This window comes from Notechis scutatus, chromosome 3 (genome assembly GCF_049901735.1).
Source record: "Notechis scutatus isolate UNSWTSFEM ecotype Mainland chromosome 3, rNotScu1.2, whole genome shotgun sequence".
NCBI lineage: Eukaryota > Metazoa > Chordata > Lepidosauria > Squamata > Elapidae > Notechis > Notechis scutatus.
The window spans coordinates 204,867,835-204,883,047 of NC_142011.1; the positions used below are offsets into that span (position 1 = coordinate 204,867,835).

Here is a 15,213-nt window from a genome sequence, read left to right on the forward strand (position 1 = left end):
CCAAGAGCGCAGAAGTCTGAAAAGCCTCCCGGTCGAGGAACAGACGTCGCCTCAAGGCCCGTGAAGGCTGGCGAAGTCCCCGCTGGCGCTACCAAGAGCGCAGAAGTCTGAAAAGCCTCCCCAGTCGAGGAACAGACATCGCCTCAAGGCCCGTGAAGGCTGGCGAAAAAAAACCCCACCCGTGGGCGCTACAAGGCGCAAAAGCCTACAGCCTCTAGCAGAGGTCCAGACTTCGCCTCAAGGCCGTGAAGGCCGGGCGGAGACTGCGCTCCACCCTCCCCCCACCGCTCCGGCCGCCGTTACCGTCGCTGCCGCCGCCGCTGCGCGACCCGACAGCCACTCCCGCCAAGGACGCCGGCGCCCCGCTGCAGCCGCTCCCGCCCGAGGACGCCGCGCTGCGGCCTCCGCTGCCTCCGCTGCGCCGCCCCGCGCCTCCGCTCTCTGCCGCGCCGCTGCCGCCTCCGCGCCGCCGCCGCGCCTCCGCTTCAGCCGCCGCGCCTCCAGCTCTTCAGCCGCCGCGCTGCCTCCGCACTGCCGCCGCCTCCGCTCTTCAGCTGCCGCTGCGGCCTCCGCTGCCGCCCGCGGCCTCCGCTCTTCTGCCGCCGCTGCGGCCTCCGTTCTGCGCTGCCGCTGGCCTGCCGCCGCCGCCGCAGCCTCCGCTCTCCTGCCGCCGCCGCGGCGCCTCCCGTTCTGCCGCCGCGCGCTCGCTGCCGCCGCGCTGGCTCCGCTTCTCTGCGCCACCGTCGCTGGGCCTCCACAGCGTCGCCGCCGCCGCCGCGCCTCCGCTGCCGCCGCCGCGGCCTCTGCTCTTCTGCCACCGCCGCGCCTTCGCTGCCGCCGCGCGGCCGCGTTTCTTCTACCGCCGCCACGTATCCCATCCGAGCCCGTCTCTCCGCAGCCGCCGGCGACCTCCGCTGCAGTCGCCTCCCGTCCCGGCCGTCGCCGCCGCTGCCGCCTCCGCCGTGGCCGCCGACAGCCCGAGCGCCTCGATTTCCACCGGCTGCCGAGCGATGGGCCTACTGCGGGTGCAGCTCTTCGTGGGCCTGCTGCGTTCAGCTCCAGGCCTTTCTCCATTTTCAGGCTTTTTCACCATTGTGGACATGGGTGCAGCCATTGGCTCTGCAGAGATGCAGCCCCTCCGGTGTTGAGCAGGGCTGGTGTTCGTTTCCATGTTTCACTGAACTGTTGAGACCTTTCTTCGTTCTCTCAGGTTGTTAAATAAAAATTTCTCTGCCCCCCCTTCCCAATGACTCTGGGGATGGATTCCGGTATTTAGGGGTGGTGGGTGTCAGGCGTTGAACAAGGAGGTGCGCACCCACCATTAGAGTCCTTCCATGCACCCACCTCCAGGGTCTCTCCCACCTGGGCTTGTCTACCTTGACATTAGCACTACACTCCCCAGGGGGCGGAAGCTAGGTGGGTGGGAGGTTGGATTGTCACTACCCTAGGGGGCCAGGAGAGCACGAAGGCCTGCTCCCCTTTTTCAGCCTTAGGCCCTGACCATCATAGTCAGCTCCCTAACTCAGTGGTCCCCACATACCCCTTCACGCAAGCCACAGCTAGACCAATACAACAACACCCCATGGATTTTTTGTAAATAAAAGGTGGAAAAAGTGACATACAATAAGTTCTTGAGAAGTTTTGCATTACATGGCTCTTTCTTTCTCTCTTCTTTCTTTCCTTTTCTTTTCCTCCTCCTCCTCTTCTACTTCCTCTTCCTTTTTCTCTTCCTCCTCCTCCTCCCTTTTCTCTCTCTCTTTTCCTTCCTTCCTTCCTTCCTTCCTTCCTTCCTTCCTTCCTTCCTTCCTTCCTTCCTTCTTTTCTTTTTTTCCTCCTCCTCCTCCTTCCTTTTCTCTCTCTTTTTCTTTTCCTTCCTTCCTTTCTTCAGAAATGTATGATCATGGCAGAACAAAGTCAAGTTTGGATCGGCTCTGCAGATTCCGTCATCTACTTGATCAACACCTACAGCATGTCTTGCAATAAGCAACTGAATGACCATCGCCGTGAAATTGTGGACATTGTTGTGGATACCAGAGAGAGTCTACCTAGGTGGGTAGAGGATCTGGTTCCAAGGTTATGACAGATTCCCCGCCCCCCATGGTCGTTGTACTTGCACTTTGGGCTCTTGACAGCCAGCTCACATTGACAGCTGTTCCCAGCACCCTGTGGTCACATGACCATGTTTTATGCCTGTTCTGACCAAGGCTTTCTGAGACCGTAATTAAGCACACACTTAGTTAAAACAACTCCTGTTTTATTTCAACGCTGGGAATTATGTTCGTTCCCAGTCCATAATGAGTCCCAAATAGTCCCTCGAGATAAGCACCCACCTTTATCTCCTTTGAACTGCTGCCAACAACTAAAGTGCCAAATTAACTCTAAAAAACCAACCGAAGTACAAAGTCCACACACCGCTTCAAGGTTTAATCCGAACAGAGCGAGCGACATTGCTTCCTGCAAAGGTTCCTGTCCCTTTGCACTTCCTTTATATCTTAGGGGAGGGGCAATCACCTCCCAGCCTTACTCCCGAATCGCCCATTTTGTCTTAACTGCTCTTGCCTTCTAGCAGCTCTGTGCACATGCTCACTGGGAACAGGCTCCCCTTTATCCTCTGCCTCACTGCTGCCAGACTCTGGAGGCTCCGGAGTTAGCACACCGCTCCCAGATGGTCCTGGTCCCATCTCTGCATCGGACGCACGACCCTCGTCCGAGTCCTCTCCAGACTCCTGGGCTGGTCCCTGTTCTTCCCCACTGTCCGATTCCACTGCCATCTGCACAGGCTGCCAGCAAACCACAATGCCATTTCCCCCAGCAGTGGGATGCTACCTGTTCCACTACCGGTTAGATGATCACCCACGCGCGCGTGCGCCTAATGCGCGTGTACCTAACGCGTGGGCACAGCTTTCCCCACGCCACCTGAGGCCTGCCGTGCCAATTAGTTGAGAGGAGAAAGGAGAGAAAAGCGCAGGGGCGGGTGGAAGGGCCGATTCTATGCTTTTCTCTCTCCTCTAAGCTGATTGTAGAGGATTTTTTTTTTAAATAAAAGTTTTATTTAAGTTTTCACAAAACATATAAATACAAATAAAATATCTTTTTTTTTTTAGAACAGCGTGCTCCCGGGTTATCACTTCTCCATACAGACATAAACTCGATACATATTTATCTTACACATTCTAATCCATATCTTATAACTTTTTTCGCAATAGTTTTAACCTTCCTTTACTTCCTGTAGCCTTATTTTAAATGACCTCGTTCCTTTCTTAATTCAATTACGTATCTTTTTCTAATTTTTTAAAAATATTTCTAATCAATGTATACTTTTGTCTGTCCTGTTTACAATTTCATATTATCTTTTCTCATAAAACAAATTTCCCCCTCTAATTACTAGACTGGAGTGTAACACTTTTGCATCTTTTTTTCAAATCTTGTTTATTGTGGAGGATTTTTTTCCCCTCCTCTCAGCTGGGCCTTTTTTTTTTACTACTACTGGTTCAGGCGAACCGGGCTGAACCGGTAAAACACCACCACTGATTCGCGCCCCCTCCTCCCCCAAGCACCCTTTCCTTCTGGATTTTCGGGCCAAACCTCCCCATAGCAAACCACAACCACTACAAAAACAGCTCTAAGAATTGGGTCGGTCTTATAGGTAACCCATTAAGGTCGTAACTCAAGAACTACCTGTGCTGATTTGCGCGTGCGTTTTGTAAGAAGCGTGTTTCTTAATCCCTTCAAACAGCGAGGTGTATTCCTGCAGTGTGGACGGCACCGTCATTGCGTGGAACATCAGCTCTCTGAAAGTGAACCGTCGGTTCCAGCTGCCCTTGGAAACGGTGACTTCGATCCAGTTCTACAAGAATCGGCTTTGGTGCTGTGAGTTTTCCTGCGTCGCCCGCCCGGTTATCTTCTGAAATGCTTCGTACTTCAATCTCAGTCCTTTCTCTCTTTCGGTATCGTTCCTGGGGTAGCCTGAGCAACCCTAAAAAGTCAAAGATGGCAGCAGTTATAGGTTAAATCAGTCAAGCAGAATAGAGCTGGAAGGGATCTCTGGAGGTCTTCTAGTCCAACCCTCTGCTCAAGCAGGAGACTCTATATGGCAGCCATTTCAGACAAGGGGCTGCCCAGTCTCTTTTTAAAAATCTCCAGTGATGAAGCACCTACAACTTCTGGAGGCAAAGCTGTTCTACTGGTTAATTGTCCTCACTCTTAGGAAGTTTCTCCTTAATTCCAGGTTGCTTCTCTCCTTGATTGGTTTCAGTACATTGTTTTCTTGTCCTACCTTCTGATGCTTTGGAGAATAAGTTGCTCCCCTCTTCTTGGGGCAGCCCCTCAAGTACTAGAATGGATGCAGTCCATCCATCCATCCACCTACCCACCCACCATCCATCCAACCATCCATCCATCCATCTATCTATATCACTATATCTATCATCTATCTATATCTATTTATCTATATCTATATCTATTTATCTATATCTATTTATCTCTATTTATCTCTATATCTCTATATCTATCACCTATCACGATAGATAGATAGATAGATAGATAGATAGATAGATAGATAGATAGATAGATAGATAGAGATAGATGTCTGTCTGTCTGTCTGTCTGTCTGTCTATCTATCTATCTATCTATCTATCTATCTATCTATCTATCTATCTATCTATCTATCTCGCTATCTCTATCATCTATATCTATTTATCTATATCTATCTATATCTATTTATATCTATTTATCTATATATCTATATATCTCTATATCACCTATCACTCTAGATGATAGATAGATAGATAGATAGATAGATAGATAGATAGATAGATAGATAGATAGATAGATATAGATATCTGTCTGTCTGTCTGTCTGTCTATCTATCTATCTATCTATCTATCTATCTATCTATCTATCTATCTAATCATCTACACCTATCCATCTATCCACCCAAATACAGAATAACAGAGCAGGAAGGGGCCTTGGAGTTCTTCTAGTCCAACCCGCTGCTTAGGCAGGAAATTCTGGCCTATACCATTTCAGACAAATGGCTGTCCAATCTCTTCTTAAAAACTTTGAGTGTTGGAGCATTCACAACTTCTGAAGTCAAGGCTGTTCCCCTGGTTAATTGTCCTCCCTGTTAGGAAGTTTCTCCTTCATTCAAGGTTGCTTCTCTCCTTGATTAGTTTCCACCCTTTGCTTCTTGTCCTGCCTTCTGGTTCTCTGAATAGCTTGACTCCCTCTTCTTTGGGGCAGCCCCTCAAAATATTGGAAGACTGCTATAATGTCCCCCCCCACAATCCTTCTTTTCTGTAGACTAGCCAGGGGGGTGGCTGCATTGGTCGTAAGGCTGAAAAATACTCATCAGTCCCCTTTTTTTTCAGTGCCACTGTAACTTCAAACGGTCACTAAATGAACAGTTGTAACTCGAGGGCCACCTGAATTAATACCATATTTACCATTTAAAGCCCTCTTGCTCTCCTTTTTCTCGTGCTGCGGTCTCTTTCGATGGCGTTGCTCCCAGTCCTAAACTCTGCGTTGTCTCTTTGCTTTCAGGTATACAAGACTACATTGCTGTGGTCAGCACAAACGGGCTGGTTCGCCAGAAGGTGAAACTGGAAAATGTGCCCTTGGAACCCCTCACACCCCTGCTCTGTTTCCAGTTGTTTCCTGAGGTAACCTGTTCCAAGCATTGTACACGGGTAGTCCCCGATTATGGCCACAATGGAGGCTGAATTTTTTTGCTGCTAAGCGAGATAGTTGTTAAGTGAACTTTGCCCCTGTTTTACGACTTTTCCTGCCACAGCTGGTCAGTGAACCCCTGCAGTTGTTAAGTGAGTAAACCCCAGTTGTTAAGTGAATCTGGCTTCCCCGTTGTCGGAAAGTGGCAAAAAGTGGTCACAGAACACTGCAACCGTCATAAATACGAGTCACTTGCCGAGTTGGGAACACAGTCGTTGAGTGAATTTGGCTTCCCCATTGACTTCGTTTATCAGAAGGGTTGCCAAAAGGGACCAGGTGACCCCCAATACGATGCTGCCACCGTCATAAATATGAATCCGTTGCCAAGCATCTGAATTTTGGGTATCACGTCACCGCGGGGATACCGCAATGGTTGGAAGGGTGAAAAAACAGCCATCAATCACTTTTTTTTCCGGTGCTTGAATGGTTGTTAAATGAATCATTTTAAATCGAGGGCTACTTGTAAATTCTAGATGGGCAGCTGTGGCAGCTTCAAGCAAAGTCCACCATCCAGAATATTCTACCCCGTTGTCTGATGTTGTGTCAGTGTTTGCAGCGTGACTACTATTGTGAGATAACCCAGGAGCAAAGCACAGTACACAGAGGCTTTGCTTTTTAACAATGGTTTATGTTCTGTCCCACCTGTATCCACAGATGAAAACTTCAAGTTATATAGTTCAAATACTTTACGCAAACAAAACCAGAGACAGAAGATTCAATTGCTCTGTTATCACAGTCCTTTGGCAATCCTCCTAGAATCTGTCCGGCAATTCTGTAAAGTTCGTAACTCACAACGCAGTAGTCAGACGCGAATCTTTCCAAGGCAAAACTCACTTTGTTTCCAGCAAAGATTTCAAAGTCGTGCGCTCCCTTATATCCTCTGAGAGAGGGCGTGTCAGTCTCATTAATTAATCCTTTGCTGGACGTCTCTTTTCTAATTGAGATTGACGTCTCAATCTTCTCCTAGTTCTGGCATCCAGCCAGCATCCGGCAGTTTCATCTCCGCTTGAAACCTCCGACACACTTTCCTGATTAACAGTTAACACCTGAGGTTTAATTAGGGAAGTAGGTTCAGGGGGGAGAGTGGCCTCTGAATCTTCCAATAAATCAGGTTCATCTCTCAAATCCAACTCCTCTCCCTCTACTTGACTCCCCTCCAAGTCACATGCAGGCTCGAATCTCAGTGCCAGATCTTCTTCCTCGCTCAAACCCACATCTGCTGACTGATCAGGTTTAAGTCTCGGAGTCACAACAGGTTTATATACAAGACTGCTATATACATACATACAGTATATGTGGTAGGCAAATGCCTGGCAATCAATCAATCTTCTTTAGTCTACACAGAGAGCTACAATGGAGACAGAACCCAAGGAGAGAGAGATACGGCCTCTCATGGCTTCATTTATATAGACAGCTTCTTAAAGTGGCAATACCCACCCTCAGTCTTAAAGCGGCAATAACCATGCCGATTCATCCTCATTGCAGCAGCCTTTTACAGCAGCTGGTTAGCTATTAAATCTCAATACCTCAGCATGTCGCTTGCTTTTCTTTATTTTTGGCTTCAGAGGGGCGAAGTCTGGGCTTCGTGGGCCGGCAGCTGTGAGCTGTTGATCTGGAATATGGAGGATTTTTCCACCCCCTTACAGAAGATGAGCCTGCAAGACTGTTCAGAGATCACCTGCATGATCAAAGTGAAAAACCAGGTACACTGAGCGCATAGGAGGAATACTTCTTGCTCGTTTGTTGTAGGGATTTTGGCCAGTTATAGGAGTGTCATGGAATTTGGGTAACCAAAAGTCCAACAATTTACTTAAAATGAGAGCCAGTTTGGTCTAGGGCAGGGGTGTCCAACCTTGGCAACTTTAAGACTTGTGGACTTCAACTCCCAGAATTCCTCAGCCAGCTTTGCTGGCTGAGGAATTCTGGGAGTTGAAGTCCACAAGTCTTAAAGTTGCCAAGGTTGGACACCCCTGGTCTAGGGGTTAAGACACCAGGCTAGAAATTGGGAGATGGTGAGTTCTAGTCCCTCCTTAGCCATGAAAGCCAGTTGGGTGACTGTGGGCCAATCACCAGGAGACGGTGAGTTCGAGTCCTGCCTTAGGCATGAAAGCCAGTTGGGTGACTCTGGGCCAGTCACTCTCAGCCCAACCCACCTCACAGGGTTGTTGTTCGTTGGGAAAACAGGAGGAGCAAGAAGAACATTAAAGACATTTTCTGCCTTGAGTATTTATAAAAGCGATAAAGGGCCGATTTTTTAAAAAGCTGTAAAAAATGACTTAAGCGTTCAAAAGGACAGGATGGACAAGAATCTGGTCTCATAGACCATTTATAGCCTATTTTATTCATTAAGAGAAAAAAAAATAGTACGGCACCTAGGATGGTTCAAAGCTCCTGGCTCAAAGGAAGAAGGACGTGTTTAGAAGAAAGTGGCAACCAAACTGAACATTTAATGAAAATTTTATAATAAATCATTTATTACGGGGTTTCTGGTGGTGCCAGGGGTCTCCAGCCTTGGCAGCTTTTAGTCTGGAGAACTTCAACTCCAAGAATTCATGAAAGCAAAGCTAGATGGGGAATTCTGGGAGTTAAAGTCTGCCAGGCTTAAAGTTGCCAAGGTTGGAGACCCCTGCTCCATAGAAATGCGATTTTATATATGGCTTTTTCCACTAGAGAGCAGTGAATGACCATTGTGCCTACATTGCATTCCACTCCGTTATATCTGCAGGTGTAAAACCAGGAATATATACTGAGATATTTTTCTCGTCGTAAGGTGCCTCTGATATAAGGGCGTGGCATAAAATTATACCTCTAATTGTCTAGTCCAGTGGTTTTTTTTTTCAAACTTGGTAACTTTAATATGTTGCGGGCTTCAACTCCCTAAATTCAAGAAAGCATGGCTGGCTGGGGAATTCCAGGAGTCGACGTCCCACACATCTTAAAAGTTACCAAGTTTGAAAAAATACCACTGTAATCTCAGAGTTTTAAATAAGGTGTATACCATTTGTAGCCTGATGTCTTTTTTAAATAACTGTACCTCTGGTGAAAATCAGGTATGACTAGTTGATCCTCACTTTTTACCATTATTCTGTTGCTTAAAACAAAAAAATCCCCTTTTCTGCTGATGGTGTTGTAATAAACTTGGTAATAACCATAGAAAGATGGATGGATGGATGGATGGATGGATGGATGGATGGATGGATAGCAAATTAAAACATCTACTTTGCATGGATGGATGTTAGAGCCACGAGACATCCATGTTCAAAGCAGAAAATGTGACCTGGAGTAACGGTGTCATAATGCCTGTGAGATCAGTCTTCAGTAGACACAGATATTTCTCTCTCTGGACCCACTGAGAATATATCTGCTGGGGAAAAAAACCTCCACATTGGTGACAGGAAGGGCATCCAGCCAGTAAACACTCAGCTCCATTTAGTTGCCCAGACTCCACCCCGCAAGGGATTATGGGGGGGGGGGTCGTTAAAAGAGGATGATGGTTCATGTTGTAATGCCGGAGAAAAACATCCATTTTTCTTAGGCTTGTGCATTTGTTGCAAAGAAAGAACAGACGTAACAGACGAATCCATCCGCCTTCCGAGTCTTCCTTTCCCCAAACCCTGTTCTAAAAGTTTGATTTCCTTTCCAGATGTGGGTTGGTGGCCGAGGACTCTCCCAGGGCAAGGTCAAAGGAAAAGTCTACGTGTTGGACACGGAAAGGAAATTGGTGGAAAAAGAGTTGGTTGGACACACGGATACGGTGAAGTCCTTGTGCTCCGCCGAGGATCGCTACGTTCTGAGTGGAGGTGGAAAGGAAGAAGGGAAGATAGCAATCTGGAAGGTGGAAGAGAGTTTGGGCTTCCATTTCGTTTAATAGCATTTTAAAAACCCGAATGGAAAAGTTAATGTTCCTTTTTAATTTATTTCCACCCCTTTCAACCACAAACTGCATCCTGAGAAAGAGGGTAACTAGGGGATCCCTGGAAATTCCTTCATGTAGGAAGTCCTCGACTTTAACAAAGGTAATCGAACCTGGAACTACAGCCATAAATCATGCCAGTTGTTAAGCAGATCATCTTATGACCAAACTTACTTTATGACTTTTGTTGTGGTTGTCGTGGTTGTTAAGTGAACTTGTTTGCAATGAGTGGGGTGGGTTTTTTTTTTTTTTTGCCAGAACCTGGAAGTAACCATGTTGTAAACCAGGGTCATGTGAAACCCAGGACGCTGCAACAGCCACAAATGTGGGCCAATCGCCAAGTGCTGAAAATGCACTGTGGGTGGGGTTAGATGTCAAAATGTTGAGTTGGGGTGGTAAGTATCTTTTGGGGAGTCTGTTGTAACTTCAGATGGTTGCTTCAAATGAGCCTTGGTGGCCCAGTGGTTAGACTGCGGTACTGCAGGCTACTTCTGCTGACTGCTGGCTGCCTGCAAATTTGGCAGTTCGAATCTTATTAGGCTCCAGGTTGACTCAGCCTTCCATCCTTCTGAGGTGGGTAAAATGAGGACCCACAATTGTTGGGGGCAAGAGGCTGACTCTGTAAACCACTTAGAAAGGGGCTGGGAAGCCCTGTTAAGTGTTTGTCAGGATTCTGGCAATTGCCCCCATTAAATCATGAGTCTCGAGCCAAACTTCCAAAACTTCCAAAGGGATTTATTGGGAGTTAACATGCCGGCACTGCCTGGGTGTAGCCGACTCTGAGACACATCATTCATTGTCACCCTTGAGCCTGGTTTTCCCCCACCCCCTGGGTGTATCGGAATTTATATTCTCCAATGGGACACATCCATAGCCAAGAGTCATCAATCATGCTCTCTAGTTAGAATTTTGCGCGGCAGAAACTTCAGTCACCTAGTTACTATGTTTGGAAAAATATGTATGGAATGCACTTTCGATTTCCAAGCTGCCGCACTGCTCTTTCAAACCCCTTCCCCCCCCTTTCAGTTGGCAACTCTAAAAAGACCATAGAAATATTTTATGAGTTGACAGCTGTATATAAGTCTTAAGTACTATCGCTATCTAAGCCGTAGTTGCACAGTGGTTAGAATGCAGTATTGCAGGCAAACTCTGCCAACTGCCAACAGTTCGATCCTGACCGGCTCAAGATGACTCAGCCTTCCTTCCTTCCGAGGTGGGTAAAATGAGGACCCAGATTTTGGGGGGGAAATAGGCTGACTCTATAAACCGCTTAGAGAGGGCTGTAAAAGCACCGTGAAGCGGTATATAAGTCTAAGTGCTATTGCTAAGTGTCCAGTTTTTAAGCGAGGGCTAGCTGTATCAAACTCTCCTGAACCTTCATTTCAGAATCAGTAGGGTAAAGGAAAGATTTGTTAAGTGAGTTTTGCCCTATTTTACGATTTTTCTTTGCCACGGCTGTTAAGTGAATCACCGCAGTTGCTAAATCAGCAGCCCGGTTGTTGAGTGAATCCGGCTTCCCCCATGGACTTCGCTTGTCAAAAGACCCTGCGACCATCGTAAATATGAATCCGTTGCCAAGCATCTCAATTTTGAACCGTGGGGATGCTGCAACAGTTGTAGGTGTGAAAAACGGTCACTTGAAGTTGTGAAGGCTCCAACACTGGAAGTTTTAAAGAAGAGATTGGACAACCACTTGTCTGAAATGCTATAGGGTTTCCTGCCTAAGCAGGGGGTTGGACTAGAAGACCTCCGAGGTCCCTTCCGACTCTGTTATTCTATTCTATACTTTTTTCACTGCCGTTGTAACTTTCAACGGTCACTAAATTGTAAGTCGGGGACTGCCTGTCACCTACCTGGTTCAGAATTTGGACCTCTGGGCTTCCTGAAAAGCGAAACTATTCACGGTCCGATTGCACCAATTGAGCAATGGGTGTTAAATTTTGATTTTGCAAAATTTAAAATAAGGTGCACGGGAGGCGCCATCGGAGACACCCACTCGGCTGTGTCTGGTGCCCTGTTTGGAGGGGCTGCAGGGAAACTCTTCTGCATATAAAGGGTTGCTTTGCCCTGCAGAGAACCGCACAACACCCCCCTACACACACCCAGATCCTTTTTTTTTTTTCCCAGTGGTGCTCTGCTCTTAAACTTTGCTAACAGATTATTAACAGAGCAATCAACCCATGGAACAGGAGTTGCCTTCAGAAGTTGTGGGAGCTTCAACGCTGGAGGCTTTCAAGGAGAGATTGGACTGCCATCTGTCAGAAATGGTGTAGGGCAAGGGTCTTCAAACTTGGCAAGTTTAAGACTTGTGGATTTCAGCTCCCAAAATTCCTGAGCTAACATGACTGGAGGAGGAATTCTGGAAGTTGAAATCCAGAAGTCTTAAAGCTGCCAAGTTTGAAGACCCCTGGTATAGGGTCTCCTTCTTGGGCGGGAGGTTGGACTAGATGACCTACCAGATCCCTTCCAACTCCATTAATCTGTATATCTGTATTTCTAAGCAGGATTTCCAGATTAACAGAGTTGGAAGGGGCCTGGTAGGTCATCTAGTCCAACCCCCACCCCCCGGGCTGCCCAAGCAGGAGGCCCTACACAGGGGCGTCAAACTCGTGTCATCACAGGGGCGTCTCATGGCATATCGGGACTTTTTTTCCCTTTTTCTAAATCGAGCGTGGGAGTAGCCAGCGCATGATGCATCTGGGCCCCGGGCCGCGAGTTTGACAGCACTGCCCTACGCCATTACTGACAGATGGCTAAATTCTACTAATACAGTCACTATGTTGAAGAACGAAATAAGATTGGTTTGGCATGATCTGCTTTCAACAAACTGACTTCTAGTTATTACTTTCCTCGTTTCTAGATGTTGGCAGATCTGGTTTTTAAAAATCATTATTAACTAATAATTAGTATTATTATCTTTTCCAGTATCTTCCCAGGTATCGATGTTAGGCTGATTGGTCTGTAGTTTCCTGGGTCTGTTTCCCCCCCACCCTTTTTTTTTTTTGAAGATGGGAATCCCATCAGCCCTTTTCCAGTCCTTTGGTCTTCCCTGGTGCTCCAGGACTTTGGAAAAATGTGGTTCTGAGATAACCTCTGCCAGCTCCTTTAGCATTCTGGGATGTAATCCATTGGGTCCTGGTGATTTGTATTCATCAAGATCAGACAGGTGTTCTCTTTTTTTTTTGTCTTAGCAAGAGATTCTTGATAAAAGAATTCAAGGATTAGAATAGAATAGAATAGAATAGAATAGAATAGAATAGAATAGAAAATAGAATAGAATAGAATAGAATAGAATAGGGTTGGAAGGGACCTTGGAGGTCTTCTAGTCCAACCCCCTGTCTAGGCAGGAAACCCTACAGCACTTGAGACAAATGGTTATCCAACATGTTCTCAAAAACTTCCAGTGTTGGAGCATTCACAACTTCTGGAGGCAAGTTGTTCCACTGACTAATTGTTCTAACTGTCAGGGCTTACCACGTTCCCAGGAAAGCTGCTATTGCAAATATTTAATGGGTTAAACTGTCAGTTTCTTGGAGAAACAATGATCTATTATTTCATTTTGTCCACCGTTTTCCTCTTAAAATGGGAAAGGCTTGTTGGCAGCAAGAAGGGGGGGGGGGTGTCTTTCGTTTGCAAAATGGATCTCGCCTACGGGATCTTCCTCTCACGAAAACCTTATTTTCTCCCCCACTCTCTCACTTCTGAATAAGCCCCTTCCACTGTTTTGAAGCCTAAATTGGCAATTTCCCAACCAATTCTGTTCCCCTCATTTGCTTAAAACACTGTACACTGCAATAAACATTCGTTCTTCCTAGTTGTGAATAAGAGTCTGCGTAACAATATACCATATTGTAAATATTAAAGAATTGTATAAGATTTTGAATGCCAGCGGATAGAGTCTCATTGTGAACGATGACAGACTTCTAATAAAAAAATCGTGTCATTTGAAAAGCACTGGAATGAGGTTTTTTTTTTAAACGATGCTTAAATGTCTCCATGAAATGCCAAACAAACATAGTATTAAATGCCAAATTATCCTAGCTCAAGAAAATGTCTGATACAAAGGAGAGTGAATATCCCATTTGAGTCTCTCCAGGAAACAAAAGACCTAAAGATAGAAGAAGATGAAATAATGGTTTCATTTGATGAAATGCATAGTGCTCTTCACATCCAGAACCAGCAAAAGAAAAAGAAAAACAGAAATCCATAACACAACACACCCAAGGTCAGAAGTAAGAAGAAATAAGGAACTGCGCAGGCAGCTACAAACTCAACCCCCCCTTTGCTTCTGTGGCAGGTGGTTCTCAACTTCCAGCCAGAATTACAGTCGTAAGTCATAAAGCATGCCATGCGACTGGACCCAATTTTACAACCCTTTTTACCTTGGTCGTTAAGCGAGTTGCATCTTTGCTAAGTGAATCATACGGTTGTTAAGAGAACTCCATTTCCCTGATAGACTTTGCTTGTCATCAACGGTCAAATGTCACTTTTGTTTTTTAACTGCCGTTGTAACTTGGAACGGCCACTAAACAAGGGATTGTAAGTCAAGGACTACTGTATCAATTTCATTCCTGGGCCGAGCACTTAACTTACCCTGTTTCCCCGAAAATATGACCTACCTTGAAAGTAAGTCCTAGCTTGATTTTTCCATCTGCGCCCAATATAAGCCCTACCCCCCCAAAAAATAAACCCTGATTAAGATCCTGCCCACTCCAGAGTGCAGGGGTAAAAATTAAGCTAGGATAGGGATGAGGGTGGTGGAGCTGCCCTACTCCTTATCTTTGGACAGTTGTAGCCAGGCCTTGCACACCCCGACACCTGCCTTGCCGGCCCATTTCTTCTGCAGCTGGCAAGGTTGGCACAGCTTTCCTGAAGGCCTCTGTATCTCATAACAAAGCTCTGGATTGATTCAGAGCTCTGTTATCAACTGCAGAGGCCTTCAGGAAAGCCTTGCCGGCCGCAGAAGAAGAAATTCCTGACAGCAAAGTGAGGTTAGTCAGTGGATGACATCCCCTGAAAATAAGCCCTGGTGCCTTTTTTGGTGGCAAAAAAAATTATAAGACGGTCTTATTTTCAGGGAAACACGGGTAGTATAATTGGAACTTAGCAGCGTCCCAATTCTTGAAGCAACCCGAGTGTCAGGTGAGCTGGCCTCAATCCACGTTTCTCTAGCTATTCTATTTGCCTGAGAAAACCCATTGAAGAGGGGGAAATAATCTTGGGATAAGGATTCTTCTATCTGTGTGATGGTTGGGAATTGGGAAAACGGGAGCCTTGGGAAGTGTCAATGAAAATTGCTTGCTCAAAATGCAAACAGAACCAAGGGTACCTTCTATCATATGTGGTGGTCATGCCCAGAAGCCCAAAAATTCTGGACTAAAATATGGAGTTGGATACAAGAAATAGTGGAAGATCGAATAGAATTTAAACCGGAATTGTTCTTGTTGGGAATAATTCAAGGGAAATATAGGAAAAAGATTAAATATATTTTACTATATATATTGACAGCAACAAGGATAGCATTCGCACAATGCTGGAAACAAAATAATATGCCCTCAGAGGAATTAGTAATC

General features: G+C 46.3%; 1 protein-coding gene across 2 annotated transcripts in view; it reads left to right on the forward strand.

Annotated features, from left to right (window-relative positions):
- The window catches only part of DENND3 (DENN domain containing 3), a 67,556-nt gene extending 53,965 nt beyond the window's left edge, over positions 1-13,591 (forward strand). For both annotated transcript variants that reach the window (XM_087962249.1, XM_087962250.1), the window contains 5 exons: positions 1,889-2,049; positions 3,737-3,870; positions 5,542-5,660; positions 7,293-7,430; positions 9,371-13,591. In XM_087962249.1, the coding sequence (XP_087818375.1) occupies positions 1,889-2,049; positions 3,737-3,870; positions 5,542-5,660; positions 7,293-7,430; positions 9,371-9,595 (777 nt within the window). In that variant the 3' untranslated portion in view covers positions 9,596-13,591. The remainder of the gene's footprint in view (positions 1-1,888; positions 2,050-3,736; positions 3,871-5,541; positions 5,661-7,292; positions 7,431-9,370) is intronic.
- The last annotated feature ends 1,622 nt before the right edge of the window (positions 13,592-15,213 follow it).